Source organism: Cryphonectria parasitica (assembly GCF_011745365.1).
Source record: "Cryphonectria parasitica EP155 unplaced genomic scaffold M406scaffold_2, whole genome shotgun sequence".
Taxonomy (NCBI): Eukaryota; Fungi; Ascomycota; class Sordariomycetes; order Diaporthales; family Cryphonectriaceae; genus Cryphonectria; species Cryphonectria parasitica.
In genome coordinates this window covers 3,467,060-3,493,946 of record NW_024468910.1, presented here as the reverse complement: position 1 = coordinate 3,493,946, position 26,887 = coordinate 3,467,060, and the positions used below count along the sequence as shown (strand labels likewise).

The window sequence follows — 26,887 nt, the reverse complement described above, 5'->3', positions numbered from 1 at the left end:
CGCTGCCAATGCCAGATGGGTCTGCCTGTACCAAGCGCTGCTTCGGCGATAAGCGATACCGCTCGATACAGGAGCACATTCGACGAGCTCATCCCGAGCGTTACGTCTCTGGCCTTTCGGCTAATGCGGAGAGCTTTTTGCGCATGACAAGTGGGTGCCCAGTGGCGCCATCATTGAGCCAGCAGAATTCGGCCTCGAGCGCCAAACCGGCTGTAGCCGACCTGTCTCGACACGCCTCGAGCCACAGTACTCACTCCCAGGGCAAGAACGACGTGAGCCCCGCACCGCCCGCCGGGGCAGATGCGATAGCTGAGCTGCAAGACCATGCCCCCGTGGCTGTAGCTCAACCCGACATGAGCCCTGCCTTCGATGGCCCAGTCTGGCCATCGCCAACGCAGCAGACCACAGGGACCGTAGCTCCGGAGATGCTAACGGTAGATGACTTTCAACAGGCAACCCAAACCTACTTCTCTTGGCAAATCCCTGCACAGCCGCTGCAACAGGCGCCAGCCTTCCAACAAGCACACTTTCCAAACCCTCACTACAGCGCCATGTCCCTCGCGGCGGCATCTGTCCAGGACTCTGATCCAACACTCACCCGTGATCTCTTCAAACCGCAAGCCATCCTTGGGGAAATGCACACTGATTATGGTAATACCTACCTCGCCGGTCTCCAGCAGCAGCAAGCCGGGCTCGATTTGTTCCAGCATGCCCCCGCACAAGTCGGACACCAACTAACGGATCACCAGGCAGCGGAACTGGAGCTAAGCGGCTGGCCATTGGTCAGCCAACAGGCGCCGACTCAAGGGCTAAGCGGCGAGCTTTTTCAGATGCTTGAGCCGTCTCCTCAGAAGCGCAAGAGGGAGGACTCTGAAAACGGTCTTCCAGGGGATCGTCAGCAGAAGCCTCGCACGAAGTTCAGTCAGCCTAGTATGGATATCTTGACTGCCAATCACGCCAATCCAGTTTCTCAGGCCAATGGGTCCTGTATCTCACCTCCAGCTACCGTTGCCCCTTCTCTCAAAACTCCGACGAAGCCAAAGCCTACTCCCAACAACCATGTTTCCCCATACTTTTCCGGGCTCTCGGTCAAACAGAATGACAATGCCGACAAGACCGCAACAGCGGCGACCCCAAGCCCGAAGACGAAGCGGCCGCCGCGCAACACTGTGTCAGCACTTCCCATGCCTCCATTGACAGCCGATCAATTCGGTCTCGTCCAAGAGAGACTCGCTAAAGACCCATTCCGCCTCCTGATTGCGATTCAATTCCTGGTCCGCACCCCTGGCAAGACGTCTATTCCTGTCTTTGAGGACGTGATGAAACGCTGGCCAACACCACAAGACCTGGCTGCGGCGAACCCGGACGACATCAAGGGCATGATTCGCAAACTCGGTCTATGTAACCAACGTTGCGAAGCGATCCAGAAGTATGCGAGGATGTGGTGCGAGCAGCCGCCAGACAAGGACGCCCGCTACGGTGTCAAGGACTACCCGCGTAAGGGCGACGGCAAAGACGTCAGAGCACGTGAGGTCTTTGGGGCGGAGCAAGAACTCGGACAAGATACTCAAACCACTGAAGGTCCAAATCACGCTGGCAGCGAGCCCACCGTTACTACCAAGGCTAGAGGCCATGGCACGGCCTGGGAAATTGGCCATCTTACGTTCGGGCGGTATGCAATCGACAGCTGGCGCATTTTCTGCCGAGATGTGCTTCTCGGTCGTGCTGAGGACTGGAAGGGCGCGGGCCGCGGACCGACCTTCCAACCTGAGTGGATGAGGGTTCTCCCCGAAGACAAGGAGTTGCGCGCATACCTACGCTGGATGTGGATGAAGGAAGGCTGGTGGTGGGACCCCCATACGGGCGACAGGACATTGCTGAACAACACCATGGTGCAGGCTGTCAATGAGGGGTGTGTTGCCTGGGATGGCGAGGGAGAACTGCAGATCGTCGACACGCCGGTTCGGAATGGTGTGGTCAACAGCCATGCTGGAGGATCTGTTCAACAGGCGGGGGCTGCCAACGGTTCCTAGTAGGGACATCTACAAATTGTGGACGGCTCGGGATAGGCGAACGAAGGTCCTAATAGGCCAAGAGAAATCGGATTTGGTGTGATTAATAAAGATGCTTGGTTGTGGGATGGAGGGAGCTTGACGCATGGGCGGTGGTGAGAAAATTGGTGATGTTTTCCCTGATGATGACCTTTTTCTTCTTTTTATTTGTCGCGATCTATGAATTCCCTAAGCCTTTCCTGTTCGGTTTTCGAGGTTTTTCGCGTTGTTTTTCGCCAGCTTCTGGTAGTTAGGAGTCCAGAGCAGACAAAACCAAAAGGCAAGGAAAGAGAAAAGTCGGTTGGTTGGGCCAGAGCCTTCGGTTGCGGCTCTGGAGGGATTTCGAAACGCAATAATACACTGCAAACACAGTCCGCACGCACTTCATGACCCGACTCTGCTGAATTGATGTTACGGTGCCTGCTAGTTGCTGTTCACATAACGTCGGCCCATCAAGTGCCATCACATGTTGGCGTTGGCATCACGAAGTCAGTCTAGCATGTAGTCAACGTCGGATTAAGTGCGGCGCTTGACGATCCCTGGCATTCATGCCGTGGAGCGGAATACTAGCCGAGAAGGTTGGGATGCCGACCCCCAGCTACTATGCTTATATTTAGTCGCGCCATAGAATCGTTACCAATCCCCGGTGCTTGCGATCAAGGGATTTGCCGCGGGGAAGGTCGGGATCAGCCCTCACTCTCTTGTTGTGCAATAGGACAGACCATCCAAGCCATATTTACAGCACATGCACATCCGTGAGCGAAAACGATAAGTCTCTCTGAACACCACCAATTCGGGCGGTACACTACATTACCACCACCTATGCAGGCCAACTTCAAATTTCACATGAAAGAACTCCCCAAATGCTATTTGTCCTCGTCTCCCACTACGGTAAACGTCATGATGAATAAGAAAAGAAAAGGAATTGTGGGTCTATAACGGCTTCGAAAGATGACGTCGTGATGCGCATATGTGAGGTCGCGCATGGCGTCATGGATGAGGCGACCGAGCGCTGTAGGGAGCTTTCGCTCCGGTCTAGAGTACATTAGTCCTGACCTGTGGACGGCAGAGGGGGTTGAAAAGAATTTGTACAAATACAACACCAACTCTATAAACTTGAAGCTGTACCGGGCTTTGTAATTGTCCCTTTGCAACAAGAAAGGCCAACAGCAAACCAATCAGCCAAGATGACAGACCAATTCAAGTCAGGTAAGTTGGAAGGGCAGCGCCGTCTTTGCCACAAAACACGGCAAGAAATTGAAAGAAAATGGAGGAGAAATAAACAAGTTCTGACTAAACATTATGTACAGGCCACAGCATCCCTGTGACCAAGCAGGAGTTTCCAGGAAAAGAGCATGATATGCCAGACCCCGATCCCAAGAGGACCTTCCTTCCCGGACCCAAGGAGGGGGAGCAGGTCCCCTACCTCGCAGCTGGTAAGCTCAAGGACAAGAAGGCCGTGATCACGGGAGGCGACTCGGGCATCGGGAGAGCTACCGCGATCCTCTTTGCGGAGGAGGGGGCCGACTCCTTGATTGCGTATCTGCCCGACGAGGAGAAGGATGCGCAGGAGACCAAGAAGCAGGTCGAGAACCGCGGCCGCAAGTGCCATCTCTTCGCGGCAGATCTTTCCAAACAAGAGAATTGCAAAAAGCTGGCCGAGGAGGTCTCCAGCCTCTTTGAGGGCCACGTTGATATCCTGTTCAACAATGCAGCTTACCAAATGATGGTGGAGGATATCAAGGACCTGCCCGAGTAAGAGAGAGCTCCTCTTTGAGCCCCTTGCTATATGCACGATGCACATGGGACTAACCAGTATCTGTACCTTCCACAGGGACCAATGGGTGCATACCTTCAACATCAACATCCACAGCTTCTTCTACCTGTCGAAATACCTCCTCCCTCAAATGTCCCGTGGCGCCTCGATTATCAACAACGCCTCAATCAATGCCTACATTGGCCGACCAGACCTGTTGGACTATACATCTACCAAGGGCGCTATCATCTCGTTCACCCGAGGGCTGTCGAATCAGTACATTGGGCGGGGCATCCGGGTCAACGCCATTGCTCCTGGACCCGTCTGGACGCCGCTCATCCCGGCGACCATGAATGACAAGGCGCAGAAGGAGTTTACGAGCCCTATGGGAAGGCCAGCGCAGCCGAGTGAGATTGCGACGTGTGTGGTGTTTTTGGCGAGTGCGGACAGCAGCTGCGTGAGTGGCCAGACTATTCATTGCAACGGCGGTACTATTGTGAATGGCTGATATGATGACGATGAGGAGGTGGGGGGCGGGGGGGGCGCATCTTTGAATATTGTTGGGCAAGGCAATGATCGGTCAATTTGATCTTCAACATCAACAACAGCAAAACAGCATATAACTTGGCGATGAAGTTAGGCGTTTCCCACAAAATTGAAACTCTTTTATGAAGCACCTGTACAATCCATCCTTGTGTGGACAGAAAGCCAAAATTGGAAAATGAAATGGACGTTGTTGAATAGAGTTGTCTAGTTAAGGTTTGGAATCATTACCCGCCCACAGGGCTGACATCTGGGTACATAATATGTGACTGGGGCACGGCTGCTATGGTGCCTCTGGCCCCCGGTGGGGCTTCCCTACAGGGCACAGGCACACAAGGCTATAGGGTATCGCACAACGTTCCGGCGCAAAGGATACACGTACCCAGGCACTCCAGGGCCACTACCATAGTAGAATCACTTCTCGCCAGTGTGAAACCGGACCCACCCTCAACGTTCTGGCTTGGACGCGGCTGCATTCCGACTCCAATCCAACCCACACCAAACAGGGGGGTGTTCCTCTAGGCCTCTCACCGACGTCTCACGACACCACCAAGTTCATCCGTGCACTTTTTTTGCTTGTGCGCATGACCAATATTCTTACTTGAGGCGACAACTGTTGAAGCTTCCCAAGGCAACGCATGTACCATCTTGGGCAATACTATCGCTACTTCCTCATCCCCCCTTTTCCTTCAAGAAGGCATCCTCCTGTCTCCCAGCGATTTTCTCTCTCACATTTCTCTCTCGCTGGCTCTCTCTATCTTGCCTGCCTGACATCCTTGGCCACTTGCACACACGCGTAATAAGTGCTGCCTAAATATTTCCGAAGCACCAAAACCTCAAAGCACCGACAAGTAGGAAACGGGCCTCTGGGTGCCAGATGACGGATCATGATGATCTGAAGGCGGCAGTCGTCGGACTGGAAGTCGTCCTCGTCGCTATCCTGACTGTCCCGGCTGCCGCACACCTCGTCGCTAGAACGAAGCTCCTAAAAGCCAGTGGCTATGGCACAGTAACAGGTTTCTACGAGGACAGAGATGGAGAAGCCACGGAAGAATCGACCCTGGGGTATTCGGACCTGCCCTCCCGGGCCGCCGCATGGCTGAGCTCCACCCTCGGCTTGGCTGCCGCAATCGTGGCCGCTGTGTTGGTGCAGAAGACGGATTCGTCAGAAGAGGTCGGATCAGCTCTTTCTGCTTTCTTGAGCACATGGGCAGACGTATTTGCTTGGGTGGGTTGTGATGGGCCATAAATTCTGAAATTTTGGTGTAGCTTCGCTGACTGGGGGCTCAGGGACTCATCTTCTTCCAATGCGTCTTCTTACCTCCAAGAGGCGATTACCAGGCCAAGTACCGACTCGCAAACTGCGCAGTTGTGTGCTCGGTGCTAGCACTGGCATCACTAATCTACCGGAGCAGGCTCGATGACGTCCTGGATGCCTCGCAGGATTCTCATCAGTTGGCTGAGGGCTTGTGCTGGCTTCTCCAGGCCATCGCCGCTCTCGTGGCTTTCTTCGCACTAGGCTCTGTTCCCCGGAGACCGGACGTCTACTTCAAAGGAACGGTGGTAGATCAACAGTACACTGTCTCGCTGCTATCCAAGATCTCCTTCTCATGGAACAGCCTCGTTTTCGACATCTCAAGGCGGCGGCAGCTGGAGATGGAAGACCTGCCCCAGCTCGACTATATGAACCGTTCCTCGAACCTCCACCGCATGTTCAATGAGAAGAAGACCGAGGGGCGCCTGTGGTGGAAGCTCTTCAAGTTCCACTGGTTTGAGTTGGCACAGCAGTGGGGCCTGGTGCTCATCGAGGCGGTCTTGGCGTTGTTTCCGCAGTACGTGATGTATAATCTCCTCCAGCGCCTCGAACAGCCGAGGACGCCGGAGACCGGGCTCTCGACCAACCTGGCGTGGGTTCTAGCGCTCAGCTTAAGTCTGGCCCTGGACAGCATTGTCGGCAGCGTAATGAGCTGGTGGACTAATAGCCATCTCGTCATACCCATGAATTCGGTGCTGCAGACGCTAGTATTCAGCAAGGCATTAAAGGAGCACGAAACGGCGATGCCTCCTCCCCAGGCGCAGGACGAGAAGAGCGACGCCAGCGACAGCTCCAAGAAGGATGCGAATGCTAAGAATCAGAACAAGAAAGATGCAGATGGGGCACCCAAGAGCCCAAACAAAAAAGATGAAGTTCGGCAGTCTGTTATCAACCATATGAAGCTGGATTCAGGGCGAGTGACAATGTTTTGTTCCTTTAATGTTGGTAGTCCTTTTACTCCTCATGCCGTGTTCTTATGTCAACAGTTCCATGGTCATTCCTGGCCTGAAGCGCTCGGCGCTCGACGATATGGTTTCTAACACTAAGCAGTATTACCTCCCCTTGGCTTTGGTCAAGCTTGTGCTGGCAGGTGGATTCTTGATGACTCTCCTGGGTTGGAAAGCCGTCCTTGCGGGCCTCGCCTCGGCGGCGTTGGTCATTCCCCTGAATACTTGGATATCCAAGAAATACGCAAAGATCCAATTGTGAGTGTCTCAATGCTTGGCTATAATGATATCCCTGTCTCTGTACTTTCATATGACCATCTTACTAATGCCCATACGGAACAGTGGCCTCATGAAGTATCGCGATGGCAAGGTTCATCTTCTTACTGAAGCCCTTCAGGGCATGCGACAGATCAAGTACTCGGCCCTAGAACAACACTGGGAGGACAAGATCATGCAGAGCCGAAGTGACGAGCTGGGACAGTACTGGAAAGCATCCTTGTTCATGTGTGCTGTCATTCTCGTTATGAACATGGGTCCTCTGCTCCTTGCTTGTGTCGCGCAGTCTGTGTACGCCTGGGAACAGGGTGGAAACATCAAAGCCTCGGTCATCTTCGCGTCACTCGGCCTCTTCGACCAGCTTGACGAAGCGACCGCCCTCTTGCCCCTGCTTCAGGTGTACATGATGGAAGCTTGGACAAGCTGTGTGCGACTGGAGAAATACCTGAGACAGCCTGACAAGGAGCCCGTCACCACCGCAGGGGACGCCATTATACTGGAGGAGGCGACTGTAGCTTGGCCCAAAAAAGAGGATGCAGATGAGGAAGGTCCTGTTGAGCCGACCGAGGCACGGTCCATGTTGCACAACATTTCGCTTCAGTTCCCGGGGGGCAAACTGTCTGTGGTATCTGGCAAGACCGGTTCTGGCAAGTCATTGCTTCTGGCGGCCATTCTCGGAGAGGTGAAACTTATCTCTGGGACCGTCAAAGTTCCCACCCCACCGCTGGAAGAAGAGCTTGACGATGTGAAGCCCATACCCGAATCGGAGTGGCTCATACCTTCGCTCACGGCTTTCGTATCTCAGACGCCCTGGATCGAAACAGGAACGGTACAAGCCAACATCACATTCGGCCTGCCCTTTGTTGAATCACGCTATCAGAAAGTCCTAGTAGCCTGTTCTTTGGAGAAGGATATCGAGCTTCTCGTCGATGGAGACAAGACTGAGGTTGGACCCAAGGGTGTGACCCTGAGCGGTGGTCAACGCTGGCGGGTGGCGCTCGCAAGAGCGCTATACTCTCGCGCAGGCATTCTCATTCTGGACGACGTTCTTTCCGCTGTCGATGCCCATGTTGGTCGTACCATGCTTGACCAGGCCTTGACGGGAGAATTGTCAGATGGTCGAACCAGGATCCTTGCCACACACCACGCGGAACTATGTTTGCCAAAAGCCAGCTACCTCGTCCGTCTCCATGAAGGCAGGTTGGAAAGCGCCGAGACTCTCAATCCTTCGCACTTGGTTGTAATTTCACCCAGTGGATCAAAGCGCTCTTCAATTCAGGACGAAAGTGAGACACAGACGGTGGCAGATTCACAAGAGAACCAAGTCCCCTCCAGTCACACCACTATCGTTCCGCTCGAGACTACTGCCGATCAGAAGAAATCCAAATCCAAAGACGACGAGGAGAAGCGTGAGACGGGTCGCGTCAAGTGGAAGGTGTACAAGACGTATCTCAAGGCCAGCAAAGCTCCAGTGCTCTGGACGTTCGTGTTCCTCCTCATCATCGCTGGCGGGCTTGCGAGTATCGGCCGAGTCTGGAGTTTCAAGGCGCTCACAGAGAATATAGCGACTGAGGATGAGAACAACCTGTCCATATTCTCGCACTATGGACATCAGTCAATCCTCATTCAGGCCCCTCACGCGGGGGTGCGTTACTCAGAGCTGATGCCTCACAAGGCGTCGTTCCATGCAGTCGTCGTTCAAGGCCACTCGGTTGCGTTCTGGATCGGAATGTCGGTCCTGTTTTATGTCCTGATGGTCTTCGCCATGGTAAGTGACACTACATTCCTTCTTTCAAACGTTATCATTGTGTCCACCTCCAGACTACCTGCGAGAGCACGTCGGATGGAGTGTGCAGAAGTTTCTTATTTGTAAAGTCTATTTTTGCTTCGTACCATATCTATGATTCGCGGGAAACACTAACATTCCTACCAGGTTATACGATCTCTTACCATGACGGCAATCGGTCTGCGTACATCACAGATCCTCTTCGAGAGGATGACCCACGCCATCTTGAGGGCACCGCTTAGTTGGGTCGACACCAACCCCTCGGGTCGGATTATGAATCGCTTCACTACCGACATGTTCATGGTTGACAGACGACTTCCTGGTGAACTTGGCAACTTCATACAAAGCATCTTCTCGCTCATTTTCACCATCGCAGCAACCCTGTCCGTCTCTGTCTACGTGATCCTGGCCGGAATAGTGCTCATGGCCATGTACGCACGGGTAGCCAGCATTTACATCCATGTCGCACGAGAGGTGAAGAGGATCAACTCGATCTCGAACTCCCCGATATATGACCAGTTCAGCTCCGTGCTGTCGGGACTCTCAACGGTCCGGGCCTTTCAGCGTACCAATTTCTACATGAACCGGATGTGAGTGTTTGTCTACGCTAGAAGTCCTCCATCTTGATGCTGACTGCCTCTCGATACAGGTTCAACCTCATTGATAACTCCAACAAGGCCAGCTGGGCCCAGAACTTGTCTGGCAGGTGGATGAGTTTCAGGCTCTCGATGATAGGCACCGTCTTTGTAACCATCGTCGCGATCGTAGCTGTGAGCGGGCACGTCGATGCCGCAGTTGCAGGATTCAGTCTGACTTTCGCACTGAGGTATTCTTGGCGGTTGTCGGGACTCCTGCAAAGCATGACGTCCATCGAGCTCAGCTTCAACGCAACGGAGCGTGTCGTCGAGTACTCGGAGATCGAGACAGAGCCTGAGGACGGGAAGGATGCCCCAGCAGCGTGGCCGGCGGAGGGTAAAATTGAGGTTGAGGATTTGTCTGTCGCCTACAAGGAAAGTTTGCCGCCCGTGTTGAAGAATCTCAACTTCGTTGTGAAGCCTGGTGAGCGCATCGGTATCATCGGCCGCACTGGCGCTGGCAAGAGTACACTGGCGTCGGTCTTCTTCCGCCTCCTCAAGCCACGGCAAGGTTCTGTCCGGATCGACAACATCGACATAGCCGAGCTGAAGCTGACGCATCTGCGAAGCCGACTCGCCATCATCCCGCAGGACCCTTTCCTCTTCTCGGGGTCACTGCGGTCGAATCTGGATATGGAGGGTAACAGAGATGACTACGAGATACAGACGACGCTCCAGCGGGTACACCTCGCCAAGCCGCAGCCATCAGATGCTGAGAGGACGAGCACCCAAGCTGCTGTAGCCTCACACGAAGAAACCTTCGTCTCCACCACAGAGACTGTCGGCATTCCCACAAATGCCGGGGTCGCAGCCCCGGCTCCAGACGTCGAGAGCCTGGACATCGCCCCATCTGCAGCCATCGTGACAGCCACGGTTTCCAATGATCAGCCAGCGACCTCGTCGTCGTCCTCCGCCACCAATGACAGCACCGACATCTTCAACAACCTGTCCATGGAGATTTCGACGGGCGGCGGTAACCTCTCGCAGGGCCAGCGGCAGCTCGTGTGCCTCGCACGGGCGCTGCTCACCAGGCCCAAGATCGTGATCATGGACGAGGCCACGTCCGCCGTCGACAGGGCTACGGACGCGGCGATCCAATCCAGCCTGCGGGACTCGTTCGCCGCGGCAGGGTGCACGGTGCTGGTGATTGCACACCGCTTGAGCACCGTCGCGGACTTTGACAAGATTCTCGTGCTGGACAAGGGGCGGATGGCCGAGATGGGGACGCCGAAGGAGTTGCTCGAGAGAGGCATGGCGAGGGATGAGAAACGTGCCTCGGAAAGGGGAGGGAACGGGGTTGGCAGTGGAGATGGTGATGAGAATGGGAAAAAGGTTGCTGCTGATGCTGAAGAGGAGGAGTTTGATGGCACTGGGGCTTTCTGGGATCTGGTGCAGAGTAGTGCGGAGAAGGACAAATTGGTAGAGATGGTGCTTGGGGCTGGAGAGGCTGCGTAGAGAGTATAGATGGATTGGGTTTATAAAACGCTAGAAGTGTAACAATCAAGAGGGGCGAGAGGTAAATGAGAGGATATACCATGGAAGACATTGTCAAACAGGAACATTGAAACAAATCCTTATTTGTAGGGGCAAAAGCGCAATGGGGTCCGCACAACAACTCCTGCCACACGAGGAACTCGGGAAGATGTGTTTGTTTACCTGAATATATCCCTCTTGTGGATTCAATGGACCTAGTCTTCAGCTCAGTGGAAGTCTGATGGCAATCCCAGACCCAATTTGTTTTCGTTATCTTTCCTCTATACCCAGGAACTTGTCAGTCAAGAGTCATCATCATCATGCTACGAATACCGAGGCCTTCCCGATAAGAGAATGCAACCAAATGGTAACGACATAGAATGGTTTCGACAGGTTCTCCAGAGACAAAACATGAAATTATACATGATAGAAAACCACTTGCTTAGAAAGAAACGACGAGGAAAAGTTGAAGGAAAAAAATTTAAATAAAAATAAATAAATAAAAAAGACGAGAGAAGTTTGTGATTTGTTCTGATATCCTACAATTTCCATCATCCAACCAAGACCGTTTAGCAGAGCATGTCCCAACCCTGGCCTGGCGACTAATTCCCACAACGACCTTCCGTCTCTCTCTTTCCCTCCCTTGACCACAAGACAACCAACTTTCCTCAATTACCATTGGCAGCTCCCATCCACCCTCGAAAACAACAGCACAGAAATAACTGGAAGGTTTGGGTGAAGGAGGAAGGAGAAAAAAAAAAACAGCCCCTCATCAGAGTATTATCTCCTCCTCCCTCACGAGGTCCTCACCCTTCACATCACGCGCGGCCGCCCTGAGCTGGCCTTCGACGCGCGCGCCAACGACATCACGGTAGAAGCGGTGGACACGGCCGCCCTGGTCCTCGGCGCCGCTCATGCACGCGCGCCGCAGTCGGTCCCAGGCGATGGCGAACCGCTCGCCGAACGGGGTGTGCTGGGCGCCCTCGGGCACGTCGACGGGCGAGCCGTAGCGGGCCACGACCCAGGTGGCCAGGTCGCGCCAGGGGTTGCGGAAGGGCTGGCCGTTGGCGTCGTGCTGGCTGGTGGAGCTGGGGAGGTGTTGGTGCATGCCGTGAAAGAAGCGGTTGTAGGGAGGGGGTCCGTCGTCGTCGACGCTGCGCTGCGGCTGCGGCTGCTGCTGCTGCTGCTGCTGCTGCTGCTGCTGCTGCTGCTGCTGCTTCTGTTTCTGCTGCTTCTTGGTCATCGTTGTCACCTTCTTCTGCTTCTCGTTGTTGTTGTCCTTTTGCTTCTGTCCGTTGTTTTCTTTGAGCGTGCAGGGGCTGATGGGGCTGAGAGAGGATGGGCTGGCTGGCATGGGAGCAGCTTCAGCAGCTGTAGAAGAAGGGAAAGAATAAGAAGTAGTAGTATCAGTGATGGCGCTGGTCACTGCGTCGCGTCGCTTTGTGGCGGGGGGGCTCATGTCGTCTATGTTCGCGAGACCACTGGAATCGCTGGTTGCGATACGCTTGACTCCACGGCTTGGGCCAGGAGCACCGTTGGCAGTATCGTTGTCTGTTTCGTCATCGACAGACTGGACACGCTGGATACGCCGAGGAGGGGGAGGGGGGAAACCATCAGATGTCGAGTTCTTCCAAAGGCCATGTCAGATCTCGTCGTTGAAAGGAGAAGGGAAGGGGGGATACATACAAAACGGGACTGGCGCTGAGACATGGGAAATGTCCCATGAGGCCATGGAGCTTGACCTTCTTCAAGATTCTGAGGCGAGGAGACGCCGCCCGAAGGCTGAGCAGTTGGCTGGTAGACGTGCCGAGACTGAGGAGATGGACGAAAAACCTGCTGGGCCGGAAGAGAGGTTGGCTGGTGGCGGCTGTACCGAGGCTGATAAGGTCGCCAGTAGGTGTACTGAGTCTGCGCACGACGCTGGTAGATGTTCGGACCCTGCTGGGCGGCAGGAGTTCGATACCCAAGTCCCTGTACGGGCAGGCGTGCTGGCGGCAATGAAGAGGCGGCAGCAACATGCGCTTGGGAAGGTGAAATACTCAAGGGGACCCGTCCAGCAGGGCGTGTGCCTTGGGTAGCCTCATTGTCGCCATGGCTCATGGACATCAGGATTCTGGCTGCTTCATAGTCCGTAATGGTCTGACTGGGGGGAGGAAAAGTGGACTCCTGGGCAGCTGGGAAGCCGTAGGGTGTCTGGGTGTAGTTATTGTTGAGCTGATTCGACATCAGGGCCTGGGATCCATTATGATTCTGACATGAAAGGGTCAAGTTTTGAGCGTAGGAACCCTGCAGGGCTGTCTGCATCTGACCAAAGTGGGTTTGATACATAGGCGAGTACTGCCCATACAGCTATGGATTAGATAAAGAGATATTACATAGTTAGTAATGTGTGGAATAAGGGGATAGTGGATACATCGTGTGCGTGCCCGGGCTGAGAAACGAGGGATCAAAAGGAGGGTGAGAAAGGAAAAAGAAAAGGGGTGTGGCACACTGACTTTGTTGAGACTTAGAGGTTGGTTTTGACAGGCAACAGAACCACTGCCATAAACACCAGGAGGAGGTGGCGGCATATTAGCATGATCGAGACCAAGCTGGCTCTGATCCATCACATCACTGGCATTGGGAACATAGATCTGATCCTGACCAGGATAAGAAGACAGCTGTTGCAAGGGCGGTGACAATGGTGGTCCGCCTGGTGGTGGCGTGAACGACGACTGGCTGACTTTCTCTTGTTTCCAGAGTGGATGCGGGCTGTTTTCAAGAACCATCAGTGACTGCTGGATCAAAAATATAAGGAGGAGGACTGCTTTGCTGCTTGTAATTACCAATACAATAGTCCAAAGTATGTGTTGCAGTCCCATTCATGCTTGGGGTCGTCTTCCAGCTTGTTGTCAGCGACGCACTGCTTGCAGATGTTGATGTGGCAATCTCCACAGGTCTGAAGAATGGCCTTCTTGTTGTTGCAAAAGTCACACTTGGCTGTGGCCTGTGTGGTGATGGACCAGTTCTCGTGTTGACGTGCAGGAGGAGAGGGGAGCTTTGGAGGCGTGGGCTTGTCCTGTTGGTCCGGCATCTTGGCCTGTATTTGTTAGAACAAAGTAATGTTTACATTAGAACAGTGGCCAATGAACAATAACAGCATTGATGTGGACTGGACAGAACTGTGGTGATGAAGAAAGGAGGAAATGCAGGGAGGGATGCGGGTGGCCGTCTGGGGCTTCATCCAGAGAGGGCGTGATCAAAAGCGTGTTGAAAGGCAGCTAGAGGGGACTACTCACCTGCTCTTGAGGAGGAGAAGGACTGGATAGGGGATCAAGGAAGTCAGGCATGCTGATGATTGTTGATCAAGAGACAACCTTGATCAAGAGGAGTTTTCGACGATTTGGTTGTTGTTAGTTTGTGGTGTTTGAGAGCTTGGGACACACTCTCAGAAAAATAGATGTCAATAAGTATGGGAGAGACAGCAGCAGCTGTGGGTATATATGCTTACCCACTAGCTGACTACATTCACTGCCCATCTATCAGTTGATTCACTATAGTTGCTCTGGCATCACTGCGGGGCTTCAGTCACTTATAATTGTTTATCAACTGTTGTTTGAGTGGGTCTGTGCTATTGGATGAAAATGGTGGCTGTCTGTATTACATGATATTGGATCATATTCTGACAGTCACTGGTAAATGGGATTGAATATTGATGAGGATAGTTTTCAATGTTTACAGGGCGAGGACAATAGGCTTGTGTAGACAGTGAGCAACTTTGAAATGGGTTTCAAGACGACATGTATCTAGATGATCTAAAGAAAGCGTAGTGACAGTCTGTTATTATTCCAGGTTATATTAAACATAAAGCTCAGGCCAGGGACTCTGGAGGGCATAAGAGAGAGCGTGTGTTGGAGGCAACACAATAAGACAGGCTGTCAGAGTCAATGAAAATTAGGAAAACCAACACGTTTCGCTCAGCACCCATAACATTGGAACTAGGATTATGTCAGGTTATCAACAATGTGCTATGGTTCCAGAGCAAGATGAACTGTTCAAGTTGCTCCGTGACCTCTTTTGGTCTTGTCACATCTGCTCCAGTAAGGCAAAAGTGAAGCCCAAGTGAGCATATCTTGAACTGTTTTCTGCTAGTCACTCGACATATCCTGATGAGAACTTCCCTTCCAAAGTTGAAGGATTGCCATTATTTTGACAAGAAGTTGCTATATCAGAAAGTGAATTAATGCATTAAGAGCCCCACACCCCACGAAGGACAATGGTAATAGCCTGAGGAAGGCACAGAGAGGCAGACTTGGCATCATGTCTGATCATGTAACTTGCATAGAAGGGCAAAACCCTTGTACTTACTTACTCTAACAAAGGTGTGACCTGCAAGCCTTGCATGAGTCTCTGGTATACATGAATCACTCCAACCTAGTCGTTATGACAAGGTAAATGCGAGAAAGTACATGGTTTTCAGTTGAAAGTGTTCAAATACAGAACGATGATACAGAGTAGGATGAAATACAAGAGAAAATAAGACCACTTAGGAACATGCCACTCTGTTGGTGTCTATTTTGGTACACTTTCTGAGTGTAGGTCTGGACAACAGTACAAGACCATGGATCCTTCATTCCAGCTCTGGTCAATATTCATCAATACAATGTGATAATCCATCACCACCCCTAGATGAGGTTGACAGATTCCTTGTCTCGGTCCTTATATTTTGGCAATAAGAGACTCGACACTTTGAGGGTGAAACTGGTGACTGCACAGGTGGTGACACCACAAGGCCGAAGACAATGATACAATGCTAAGGTAAATAGCTGATGTAACATTGGGAAGCACATAGTAATGGAGACGTGGTAAGGAATACAAAATGGTTTCTTTGATGGATGAGCAACCTTAGGTAGACTAGGGATAGTCATAGAGGAGAAGACTAGACAAAATAAAAGAAGTATCCAAAAGACTTCGTAATGCCAGCCTGATGATGCCATCGATCACCCCGTACAGTCAATGCGACCAAACGCCGGAAATACGATCCAAGGCCACGCGAGAAAAGAAACACAAAGTGCACTGTGGTGTACAGATTTACCCAATGCAGAGCCAAGAGAAATCCCACTTTCCTCAAAATGCTTGTGATCAAGATTATAACACTCCAAGACTCTGCGACAACAGAAGTGTAGTTGAAGTCGCTTCAGAGCCGTGACTCTTGGCAAGCCCCCCCCCCCCCCCTCCAATGACCAGCGCAGCAGCACCAGGCTGATAGTCTTATGCAAATCCGGGGCGATCCGAAGTTTACAAGCCAAGCTGAGAAGAAGCAGACTAGCTCCCGGGACAGACACACGCATACGAACACACCCTAATCTTCGAAACGACGGGGATGGGCCGACACTGGATCTGAAGATCCCGAACGACCAGCAATTTTCTTTGGTTTGTCCATCCTAGGGGTCTCCCTCCTCCTCCTCCTCCTCCTCAGCCCTGGCACACACACACACACAGACATAGAGAGAGAGTGTGTGTGAAAGAGACTGAGCAGGCGGCAAGGTACTGTAGACAATCAATCCATGTTATGAAAAACCCTGGTGCCTGGGCAGCAAGGTAAATAGGTGTTTGAGATTGCCGCCGAGATGAGGCTCCAGCGCATGTGTGCCTGGCAATGGACTGTCCTCATTAACCTCGGAAGGACCCTGAATTTCGAATTTTCCTTTTCTTCTTCTTTAAATGTAAAGTAGCCAGCCACTCGGGACTAGGCCGCGGATGGGAGCAGGGCTGAACCCCCGAAATTGCAGCAATGCCCTCGACGGCGGCCCCTCCGGGGGTCGCGGACGGGACGCCATCAACCCAATCGACTGGCTATTGAGTGGCCTTAGCCGGGTTGCCGTGCATTCAGTAGTAGGGTCATGGTTGGGCCTCGGAAGACAAAAAGAAAGAGAAATCAACGGGGCTGGAGTGGTGGTACTTTTGAGGAATGGTGGGAGGAAAGGCTGCATGCATGCATTGCTTATAGGAGTTTGAAAGCGCAGCCTACCTTGGATGGCAGGTAGGTAGATTGGTTTCCGAAGCCTGACCCTTTTAGGGAATGCCCTCCATGTTGCTCAAAGTCACAAGAGTGGCTTTTCTTCTCTCCTCCCATAACCACCACCTCCAGAGCATGCTCGGTAGAACATTTCGACAGTGCACGAGTCAGTCTAACATGCCCGTGCTTTCTGGAAAAGATTAATGTAATGAAATCTCATCACGAAATGAACAGCCAAGAAAAGCAAGTACTATGTAGATGGAACACGAAAAGAAAAAGAGAAAAGAAGGGAAAAGGGAAAAGTAAAACCGCCATCCTTGTCACTGCCCACCCCTAAGTGTGACATTAAGGCCCGACCGGTTGGTACCAAAGGGGGGGAGCAAGGAAGGTTAGACTGAGGTTGCCTTGCCAGATACCAGATCGGACCAGGGCGCAGAAAAGAAAAATTGAATGGCTGTGATTGCATGGTAGTGGTAGCATGGTAGCTGCTGGCGTGCAGAATGGGGAGCAGGAGGGGTGGTTAACGTAGGAGCAGGGGGGCCAATTCTGTGCAGGCATGGCGGCAGGTTTTCCAGAAGAACATCCCAAGGTGCAGACAAGGAAGCAAACTAGAACGATGGGAAACATACAATGGAACATGGGCAATTGCTCGCGAGATAGCCGACAAACTGTGCGGCCCCACGCCCTGTGGAGAGGGGAAGAGTCAGGGCAGGATATGTGATTCCAGGGCTGACTGACTGGACTGATGAACCGACTAACTGACTACTTGTTTGACTGACCAGCAAATGAACGACCCGGGCTCGACGAACTTTCTCATGACCTGACCCGAGGACAGGACCCCGTAATCCATTCATCCTTGGCCCTTGGAAACTTGGGGATTTGGATTCTTGTTGGCTCCTCCCGGTGCGACGTGGCAAGCGGAGCAGAGATTTCACTGTGCTCAAGCCATGTCCAACGGCTCCGGGCCTTCAGAGGACCCTTGATGACGAACTGAGCAGAACACGAGAACCCGAAATCCTGGTCCATACATCCATACAGTAGTCACAGCAGGCTAGGCCGTTAGGGCTCCACGCGGACCGGACGTGCTGCCACGCAGGCTTGGACAGGGCCGCACACTGGTAGGGCTCCTCGTTCGGGATGGGAGGGAAGAAGGGCTTGGGGCGCTTGTCGAGCTGAGCTGGGAGCAAGCAGAGGTCAGGCTAGCCTCACCGCTGCTGCGACGCTGGGCAGTTCGTGGGAGCTGTGTGTTGTATTGTACATGTACGTGTGAGTTGTAGGTGCATTATGCATTGCATATTTTGTATTGTGTGTACTATGTATATGTGTGCGTGTGTGCGTGTGTGCGTGTGTGCGTGTGCGTGCGAGTGCGTGCGCAGGACTTGTACCTTTTGTGCCTGCACAAATAAAGTAAATCCTTCCTGCATGTATGCAAGAGAGACGAATACCCTAGTCTTCTCAACGTGACGAGACGGCAGATGATGCATACTGAAGTCCAGATGCTGGACGGTGGGCACTCACCGAAAACAGCTGTCTGTCCAGCTCCCCCCGGGACTTGCCGGTATGTTGCAGTGCGAGAGGAGAGGAGATCGATCACAAAGATGCATGGGCTCTGTCCTCCACTACCACCTCATTGTCTTTCCCCCCTCATCCCATCATCGCAACAGCGCGCACGGGGAAACACGAGAGATTGAAAGCCGGGAACTCGGGACCGCACTACCTCTCCCCCCTCTTCTCCATCTATCCATCCATCCCATGGCGCCACGGCTAGGATAAGCGCGTCAAAGATGCCCCACTAACAGTGCGACCTCATGTAGGGCGGCGTGTTATACAATTGGTCAGCCTGAGAAGGTGGGTCCACTATCCCGCGTCGACGCGTACCCGCACTAGTGGAGACGCGTTTTGGTCGCGTTGAGGCGCGTCAGGACTTGAACTGCACGTCTCAGGATGTCAGCGCCCCCCCTTCGATTTCGACCTCTGACCGTCCCAAGCTGCTCTCTCTTCTTCCATGTATAGTCGCACTCTAACTCACACACACACACCCTTTTCTTTGAGGTTTGAGGCGTATATTGTGGTGAGATGTATAGTAGTAGTTCGTCTTGTAGCAGCGCCTGGTCGTGTCTTTACGAAAGAGGCGTTTGTTGCATTTCAGGGGACGGCTGTGATATGGCCCCGGCCCAGTCATGTCTGCTGGCGTGATCATAAGGTCCAATAGATAGATTGTTCTGGTGAAACCGGTGGCTGGTGTGTGTGTGGAAGACCGAGTAGTAAATTGTAGGATGGGCACATGATCGAGTGCTGCTGCTATAGTGCTACCTAAAACGGCATGAGGCCAGGCTTCAGGCCCACGAGATAGGATCCCTCCCTCTCTCTCTTTCCCCCGGTATCCAGAAGTAGACCATGTGATATTGGGGGGTTCGGGAATCGAGGACATGCAATGTGTGGGACGAGGGCACATGTTGTGTGGTGGGATGGAAGAGGCTTGGGGTGGTGACCTTGGAACTACTGCACGATGAGGAGAGGAGCGTCACGTCAGGATGGGATGGGACGGGACACAATGGGGATCAAGGAACATACTGATTGACAGACTGATGGACAGATAAGCCAACGGTCGGCTCGGAAGTGCTTGCAGAGTGGGCGGCGGGACGTAGGGCAGATATCGATAAGTGTAAAGTGCACCCGACACAACGGGCGGAGGAGGAAGCGGTAACTGTGTGGAAATCCAGCGATTCAATACGACATTGGGCTCCACGATGGATCGAGTCAGCCAGCACACCCCCACGGCGATGGATATCTGTGTGTGATGTTTCCGTGGTCTGTCCGATGATTCCTTATCATGATCTAGCCACAGAGGAGAGAAGGGGAGAGCGAGAAAGAGATGAAGGGGAAAGAGGAGGAAGAAGAAAAAAAAGGGAGGGGTGAGGGGGAGACGATCGAGATCGTGGGTTTGGATCTAGGCATGGAAAGTAGAAAGATAGATAATCATCGTTTCAACGAGAACGCCATGACAGGAACCTGGCAGGGCACACAGTTGTTATGACGACAGTCAGTCGCATCCTCGAGGACAGGAGAGCAGCCCAGATCGGGAAATGGTGAACTCATCGAGATGTACAGAGTAGAAAGAAGACCAGCCCAGTGAGCCATAATGCTTGACGCTGGATGAGCTGGGCTGCTGGGACTAAACACAGGAAGGGATGGCTAGGAAGGGAGACTGGGGCAGGAGGAGTACAAAGATAGTATTTTGTCATTTGTACCTTCCTCTCTTCCTCTCGCTACTGCCTCTCAAGGTATTGTTGCCCTGGGTTAACTCTGGATTGAGGGAATTTTGTCGATAGTCCAGGAAAGGGCGAAAGAGAGGTATTGTGCCAAGTTGAGCGATCCCCATGAGAAGTCCTAGCATTGCTGTTTTAAAAACGATTAGCCTCGGGAACGTGTTCAATTCAACTCGATATGAAGATTACCGGGTCGCTTCTCGAGAGGAACTGAAGCGGACAACATAGTGTACGCGCCGCTGCTGATACCAGCCGCTCCAACACCAGCAATGGCGCGGCCGACGATCAGCATGCTGGAGGACTGCGCCGCGCCACAGAGAGCAGATCCCAACTCGAAGATGGCGAAGAAGATTATGTAGCACCACTGCATGTCTTGATGTTAGATGGAACCCATATGGACGCGTGTTCTCGACTGTCTCTTCTTACCTTCAAACTAAAGTAATGCAGGATCCTTCCTGACAAAGGTCCAAAAACCGCACTGCAATGCCCAGTTTAGTTACGTGCTCAGCACGGAAATTCAGAGGAGAATCGAACCGCCAAATTACCTTCCAAGCTGGTAAGCGCTTCCATACCAGCCAACATCTGGGAGAGAATGGAACTCGTCGGTGATTTTTGGAATTGCCTGGTAAATAAGATGGATGGTCTTAGTTCTCATCTTAAAAAGCTGGAATTGTTTGTATTGATTGTACACACCGTCGAGACGACAGAGGTATCCAAGAAAACCAAAAGCGAAGCACAGGTCAGGCTGATGAGCAGGAAAATGAACTTGATGCCTGTGACCGGCTCTGTGTTATCACTTTTGAGCGGTTCATCGTTTCGAACCTCAAGGTCCGCAGACGATGAGTGTGAACGCTCCATGGCGTTTTGCTCGGGAACTGGTGATTCGGTTTTCCAAGTGTTAGGATTTTGCGCGCTCGCCATGTTGGAAAAGCAAAATAAGAAACGGACTGGCACAGGGGAAAGGGTAGAATCCTTTATGAGCTGAGAGAAACTGAGGGGAAAGTGATTCAGAATTATAAAGGATGTTGTTAGTGAAAAGGCCCAGACAGAGAGACATCTGATTCACCTAGCGTGTGGAGGCACCCTGCAGGCGTTCACTGTTTGTTCAGCTTGTGTGACCGGATCAGGTAAATTGTACGACGTCAAATGCCGGTCTAATTTGGCCATTTCCAGTCAGTTAGAGGAGTTCTTTGTGAAAGTACATACTGTGTGTAGTACAAAGGAAGAGACGGGACGGACACGGGAAGAAAAATAATGCCTGTTGCCGGCGGATCAAAGCCCAGGCCCGCCACCGCCGGACTTTTTGGCCTCCAGCATGCCATTTCGCCTCCCCAACAACTTCCAAGACACCATTGCTTTCAGCAAGCCACATCAGGACCCGGATCCTAGAATATATGCTGTTGGGGATCATCACGTCTGTCCTCGTTGACGATCATCATCATGGATGCTGAGCTTGACGACACTCGATCATCGTTGCCTAAGCATCGAAGCGGGAAAGCCTGCACCAATTGTGCCCGCGTCAAATGCAAGTGTATCCTCCGGGCCGATGGCAATGATTGCGAGAGGTGTGTACTGTGACTTTTCAGCGTCTTGATTCTGCTCCCTTTGGACTTGAAAAATGCATGGTTCATAAGGAAGCTCACATTAGGATGGAAACCAGATGCCATCGGCTAGGCAAGGTCTGTAAACTCTCAGCCCCAATGAAGCAACGCGGACCCAAACGCGGTGCAGCTTCAAGATCAGCAAGGCTTGAAGAGAAATTGGATGATCTAGTCGCTCTTCTTCGAGCAGGGAACCTGCCCATGGCACCCACACAGAGGGATCATGCTGTCAGAACCTCAGTAAATTCGGACGACAGAGTCGATTCGCCGTCAATAAGTCTAGTCTCCACCCCATCATCGACTGATGATCATGAGGATTACTCTGAGGACGACGCGTCACCTTCTCAAGCCGACGAGTCTCTTGCCAGGTTCCGGGACGAGATGATAGTAAGTGTACCAACTGCCATGATGTATTTTGATGAGAACGAACACGCGTGATATCAAGTTAACCTGCAACCTGTAGACTTTCACCCCTTTTATCTACATCGACCCAGGAATAAGAGCTGTAAATGTCAGACGGACTTACCCATTCTTGTGGCTGAACATCATGGGGGTCACATCGAAGGCTGTTAAGACGCGCAACTCTCTCAGTCTACGAATACGGCGCATCATCATCGAAAAGGTTGTGGCTGGTGGTGAAAGGAGCCTCGACTTACTTTTTGGGCTACTCACCTTTGTGAACTGGTTAGTCCTTGAGATTCATTAGGGGCAATTCACAGCGGATCACCGACTAATGAACAGGTCAGGGTTCATCTGTTTCCCATGGACAAGCAGTTCGCCTCTCTGGCATCTCAGCTCGCTGTCTCCTTGATCTGGGACATGGGCCTTCAGATGCCTCCACCGGAGCACCTGGCTCACTTTTCCCTGGATGTGAATACGCAGTCTTCGAGGAGAGAACGCACGATGGAGGAAAAGCGTGCTGTACTAGGGGCATTCATCATTACGTCTGTGTAGGTAATTACTCTATATTTACGGCTCTTATCTGCTCTCACTTGATGCTCAATTTCCTAATTACTACCAGTTGCTAAACTGAGTGAAACAATAGGCTGTCGCAAACCTTCAAGTCGGCTGATGGGTTTCGCTGGTCACCATATCTGGACGAGTACCTAGATCATCTTACCAAATACAGCACTGTACCACAGGATGCAGTTCTGGTGAGACAGGTGAAGATGCAGCTCATCGTCACTCAATGCCGCTACTCTTCGTGGAAGATCCGCAATCTTGAGATCCCAACGGGCTGGGTGCAGAGTTTACAATTGCAGCTTGACGAAATAGCAGATCCTGCCAACCAAACAAGTCCTGGAGTTGGGAGCCAATGTAAGGCTTTGATTCCTTGGTTTCTTCCCTTGCCCCTTCTCTTCTTACATTTGAATTTCTCCTTTCTTTGAAGCTTTATGTGCGGGACTGACAGAGCTTTCAGCAACGACACAAATCGGATTATATCATTACACTACGCTCACCATACGTGAGTGGGTTATGGCCAAATCACCCAGTCCAAGTCATGAACCAGATTTGGGGCGGTACGAAATGTGTCAGCGCTGTGTGCATTCCGTCAAGGCATGGCTCGATATATTCTTCGCGATGCCGTTGCACATGTACGCAAGCGTGCCTTACAGCACGTACTCGCAACTGTGCTATGTTGTGCGCTTTCTGCACCACATGACCACAACTCGAGATGCTTCCTGGAGTCCTGCTGCAGCACAAGAGGCTTTGGACCCGCTCGATACACTGGACAGGGTGATTCATACCTTCGAGACTGTAGCCGCAGCCTTTGCAACAGAATGTCCTGGCAATGTGGAAGACCAAGGTCTGTCCCTGAGCATCAAAAAGTTCAAGGCCTTGAAGGCATCTTGGGAAGCAGAATTGGCTTCCAAAGAGCAGGACCAAAGCGCAGGCCAAGATGCAGCAGGTCTGCCCAACGATTCTCGGCTGCCCTTCCCTGGAAGCCCCTTGCGCTCTTTCAGCTTTCTGATGCCCAGCCTGTCGGATGGAACAACATGGTGAGAACGAACATGGGCTAGCCTCCTTCTGATGGTCTGCAAAATTAGATGTTGGGTCCGCAAATTATATACCAGAATTGCTGTATTGAGTAATGATGTTTCGTTTATTCATAGTTACATCAAATTAATCTGTGATACCGCACTGAACCCGGATTGCCCTCCATCACCTTCCAAATTAATACGCCGATCCACACCATAATAGAGAAGCGTGAGAAATTGTAAATTTCGATGCTGCAGGGAGCAAAAATTAAAGTCCCGTCTGCCATGTTTCCAAGTATTTCCATACACCTAACGACAAGAGAACAAACAGCTGCAATCCATGCTGACAAGTGGAGCCTAAGAGCTGCCATAGTTTTGATGGACAATCTGGAACTAAGAGAAGATGTGCTTCGGGCACAGTGGCCTGTCTAAAAACATAGCGACTGTGTGGCAGCGTGGACAGGGAATTTTGAGTGCAGTAATTATTACAGACACTCGGGGACATCTTGAGCCCATGAGGATCATGCCTCACTTGTTTTGACACGTTGTGAGTGCGCAGCCGTGGCACAACGCTCATTTTTCTAGGACAGAGTATCCTCCAAGGTGTTCGTCAGAAGCTTTTGTGGCGCAAAGTGTCCAACGTTGTCTTGAGGAGGTGATTCACGCTAACCTCAAGCCTTGCAACCTCTCCGTCCATGCCTGCGGTCAGATCAGCCAAGTGCGACCTGTTTCCAGGCTGCAGCGAAGACTCCGTCGCCAATGGGCTCAGAACGGCAGACCTGTGGGAGAGCATCAGTAGGCGCTTCTCGAGCTCCCGCAGCGACTGCCACAGGAGCTGGACCCACAGGGCCGACTGGATGGCTGGCGAGGTGGTGTGCAAGGGCGTGACCGAGCCGATTTTTATGCTAGGCATCGAGCGTAACGTTGCCATATCGTTGGACGAGACTGCATCATGCATAACCACGGCCAGTGTATTGCTGTTGCGAAAGATACGGTAGTAACAGGCTGCGGCGAGGAACACCGTGCCCGCGTCGATGAAACTCGTGGTCGGATCGACAGCGTCGGGGTTATGGCGGGACTCTAAGGGCGCAGTCGACACGTGTACCGAGTCAATGATGCTGATCAACGCATGTGCAGCCTTGACTGTCTCGTCCATCAGCTGCGGGTTCGAGGCGCTGTTGTGGTTGTTCGTGGCCGAAGCCATCATCGGACTGTGATGTGGAGTCTCGTGCAGGCGCCTGAGCAGCTCGCTCAGTTGACGTTGCACATCGTCCTGCGCACTCGACTGAAGTGGTGCTGTTGCTGGTGGTGGTCTGGTCTTGGCCAGAGAGCCGTGGGCTAGCAGTGTGTCGACCGAGAGGCTTCCAGCCCAGGCGTCGACCGGGTCGGTATTGAAACTGTCTGCTGCACTGAGTGTCTGAAACTGTATGCCGTCTGCCGAGTCTGGTGCGAGGTGACGAATATAATCATCTAGGATGAACTCTGAAGAAGAGTCTGTCTTGGCTACTCTTGGCGGGCCTTTCACATCCAGTCCCTGCGGCGTCTGGGTGCTGCTCTGTATGATAGACGAGTTATGCTCATCGGTTCGATCCTCCATGTCCCATTCGAAAGTTTTGATGGGGAAAGTAGGCACATTTTTTCCGACTAATTCAATACGAGGTACTTGTCAGTAAAGAATGAATAGATGAATAAAACCCCCATCTAGGTTCTGGCACGCATAGAAAGGCGGCTGGAATTGGGGAAGACTGCATACCATGTGCTTCCTCCTGCAGCGGCAGGGCTAACATTCCCTGGACATCAAAGAACTCAAGCTGTGACAAGTTCATGGTGCAGTCTTCCTCGGACTGCCCCTCGGGTATTCCGTCTGTTGTGCTTGTGGAAGTTGTACTTGTAGACGATTCGTGTGGGCTTGGAAGCGCGGTGCTGCTCCGTCTCCGCCCACCAGTAGTAGGAGGCATATTCTTGGCGGGGTCCGGCTTAGCAGGTCTTCCTAGGCGAAGAGGTGAGCTGTACTGGCACATAGCCTTCGCCTTGATACATCTCTGACAAGCGCCCGTCGGGAGTGATCCTCGAATGCACCGCAGCTTCTGGCCATGGCACCGATCACAGGCCAACCTTTGCGTCGAGCGTTCGCGAGTAGTCATGCTGTAGCGAGTCAAATTTGAGTACAGTATTACCATGCCGCGCTAAGGATTGGGAAATGGCATTCACCGTTGTTTCTCTTCAGTCGTCCCTTTCGACAGAGAAAGAAAAGTATGAATAATGGACTTTTCAGAAACTGTGCTAGATGGCGCACGATGCCGTCGTCTGTGAAACCGTTTGCCGTGGGCCCGTGGGGCCGTATGCTCGAGGGATGACAATTATCGAAGAGCTTGACTTATTTGGTTAGTATTTGCTTTCTTCCTAGCTCGACCTGGGATAATGTTATTTTACCCATCTCCTTAGACTTACTGTATGCAAAAGTCCAGCTGTCTTTTCGACATGACTGAAAATACACAATGCTATAAGTCAGTTCATCATCTTGAGATCCAAACCCAGTCAAGGCTACTCATTATCACCACATCTCAATTGTTCTACAATGATATCCATGAAACCCTGAACCACTACAAGAAAACCATGGGAGCACGAAATACAAAGTGTCATATTAATTATCATAACAGTGACACTAGGTAAGCGGTATGCTATCTTGATCACCAATTCTAGATAGAAAATCGCATCACGTCACACGGGACGAATCTACACACACCGCAACATGAAAAAGAAGAAGAAGCAATGAGTGGTTACGAATCTATGAAGAGGTGTGGCGCTCACAAGCTCCCGAAGGTGTATGTCTCAGACAGACATCTTGAGACTACTATCGCCCGATATACTACCAGGCCTGACATCTCTGGCGCGCGCCACAAGTCTCGCAAGGAACAAAATAATGAAGTAAGAAGAAGAGGAGGAGGAAGATAGAAAGAGAAGAAAAAAAAGAGGGGACGACAAACCATCTTTCCTCAAGTTGAACGAGCCAGAGACAAGAATTGCCAACGATAGGAAGATCAAGGCATGCATCGTCATTCGGCGCATTACAGCTTGATGTATGAAGCAAGGAGGCAATTCTCGCGATAACGGACCAAGTGGAGGTGTGTCATTATCTATCAACTTGATCGGAGCATTTCCGAGACAGACCACTATATCCAGGGGCGTTGTCGTCGTGATCGACACCTTTGTGTAGCTTCAAGTGCGGCCTTGCGCCGAATTCTCCCGGCGACATGT

At 52.1% G+C, this 26,887-nt stretch overlaps 7 protein-coding genes across 7 annotated transcripts; 4 read left to right on the top strand and 3 right to left on the bottom strand.

The window, feature by feature from the left end:
* The first annotated feature begins 1,159 nt into the window (after positions 1 to 1,159).
* M406DRAFT_321052 (putative 5-Methylcytosine G/T mismatch-specific DNA glycosylase) lies at positions 1,160 to 2,432 on the top strand. Its single transcript, XM_040919468.1, has one exon. The coding sequence runs from the start codon at positions 1,185 to 1,187 to the stop codon at positions 2,031 to 2,033; it is 849 nt and encodes a 282-aa protein (XP_040779850.1). The 5' UTR covers positions 1,160 to 1,184; the 3' UTR covers positions 2,034 to 2,432.
* An 806-nt stretch (positions 2,433 to 3,238) lies between these two features.
* Positions 3,239 to 4,315, top strand: M406DRAFT_337218 (NAD(P)-binding protein; the record flags this gene model as incomplete). Its single annotated transcript, XM_040921232.1, has 3 exons — positions 3,239 to 3,260; positions 3,362 to 3,806; positions 3,886 to 4,315. The coding sequence occupies 3 exons, from the start codon at positions 3,239 to 3,241 to the stop codon at positions 4,313 to 4,315; spliced, it is 897 nt and encodes a 298-aa protein (XP_040779849.1).
* A 912-nt stretch (positions 4,316 to 5,227) lies between these two features.
* M406DRAFT_250497 (P-loop containing nucleoside triphosphate hydrolase protein) lies at positions 5,228 to 10,764 on the top strand (the record flags this gene model as incomplete). The annotated part of the gene is made up of 7 exons (XM_040916698.1): positions 5,228 to 5,566; positions 5,815 to 6,606; positions 6,716 to 6,870; positions 6,955 to 8,537; positions 8,592 to 8,656; positions 8,822 to 9,264; positions 9,324 to 10,764. 7 exons carry the CDS (start codon positions 5,228 to 5,230, stop codon positions 10,762 to 10,764), a joined length of 4,818 nt encoding a protein of 1,605 aa, XP_040779848.1.
* A 790-nt stretch (positions 10,765 to 11,554) lies between these two features.
* M406DRAFT_71855 (uncharacterized protein) lies at positions 11,555 to 14,111 on the bottom strand (the record flags this gene model as incomplete). The annotated part of the gene is made up of 5 exons (XM_040925507.1): positions 11,555 to 12,409; positions 12,469 to 13,131; positions 13,278 to 13,533; positions 13,608 to 13,861; positions 14,061 to 14,111. 5 exons carry the CDS (start codon positions 14,109 to 14,111, stop codon positions 11,555 to 11,557), a joined length of 2,079 nt encoding a protein of 692 aa, XP_040779847.1.
* Positions 14,112 to 20,212: 6,101 nt separating this feature from the next.
* Positions 20,213 to 20,970, bottom strand: M406DRAFT_71854 (uncharacterized protein; the record flags this gene model as incomplete). Its single annotated transcript, XM_040925506.1, has 4 exons — positions 20,213 to 20,413; positions 20,476 to 20,527; positions 20,595 to 20,671; positions 20,743 to 20,970. 4 exons carry the CDS (start codon positions 20,968 to 20,970, stop codon positions 20,213 to 20,215), a joined length of 558 nt encoding a protein of 185 aa, XP_040779846.1.
* Positions 20,971 to 21,540: 570 nt separating this feature from the next.
* M406DRAFT_237415 (uncharacterized protein) lies at positions 21,541 to 23,522 on the top strand (the record flags this gene model as incomplete). Its single annotated transcript, XM_040916061.1, has 6 exons — positions 21,541 to 21,614; positions 21,710 to 22,037; positions 22,114 to 22,338; positions 22,392 to 22,600; positions 22,696 to 22,946; positions 23,062 to 23,522. Coding segments are annotated over 6 exons (1,548 nt in total), but the record flags the coding sequence as incomplete, so codon positions are not given.
* A 717-nt stretch (positions 23,523 to 24,239) lies between these two features.
* M406DRAFT_327298 (uncharacterized protein) lies at positions 24,240 to 26,112 on the bottom strand (the record flags this gene model as incomplete). Its single annotated transcript, XM_040920190.1, has 3 exons — positions 24,240 to 25,273; positions 25,383 to 25,774; positions 26,081 to 26,112. The coding sequence occupies 3 exons, from the start codon at positions 26,110 to 26,112 to the stop codon at positions 24,240 to 24,242; spliced, it is 1,458 nt and encodes a 485-aa protein (XP_040779844.1).
* Positions 26,113 to 26,887: the final 775 nt, after the last annotated feature.

Bases quoted from the DNA above. Each gene is read 5' to 3' on its own strand.
- M406DRAFT_321052 (XM_040919468.1), top strand. From the start codon at position 1,185: ATGCCTCCATTGACAGCCGATCAATTCGGTCTCGTCCAAGAGAGACTC.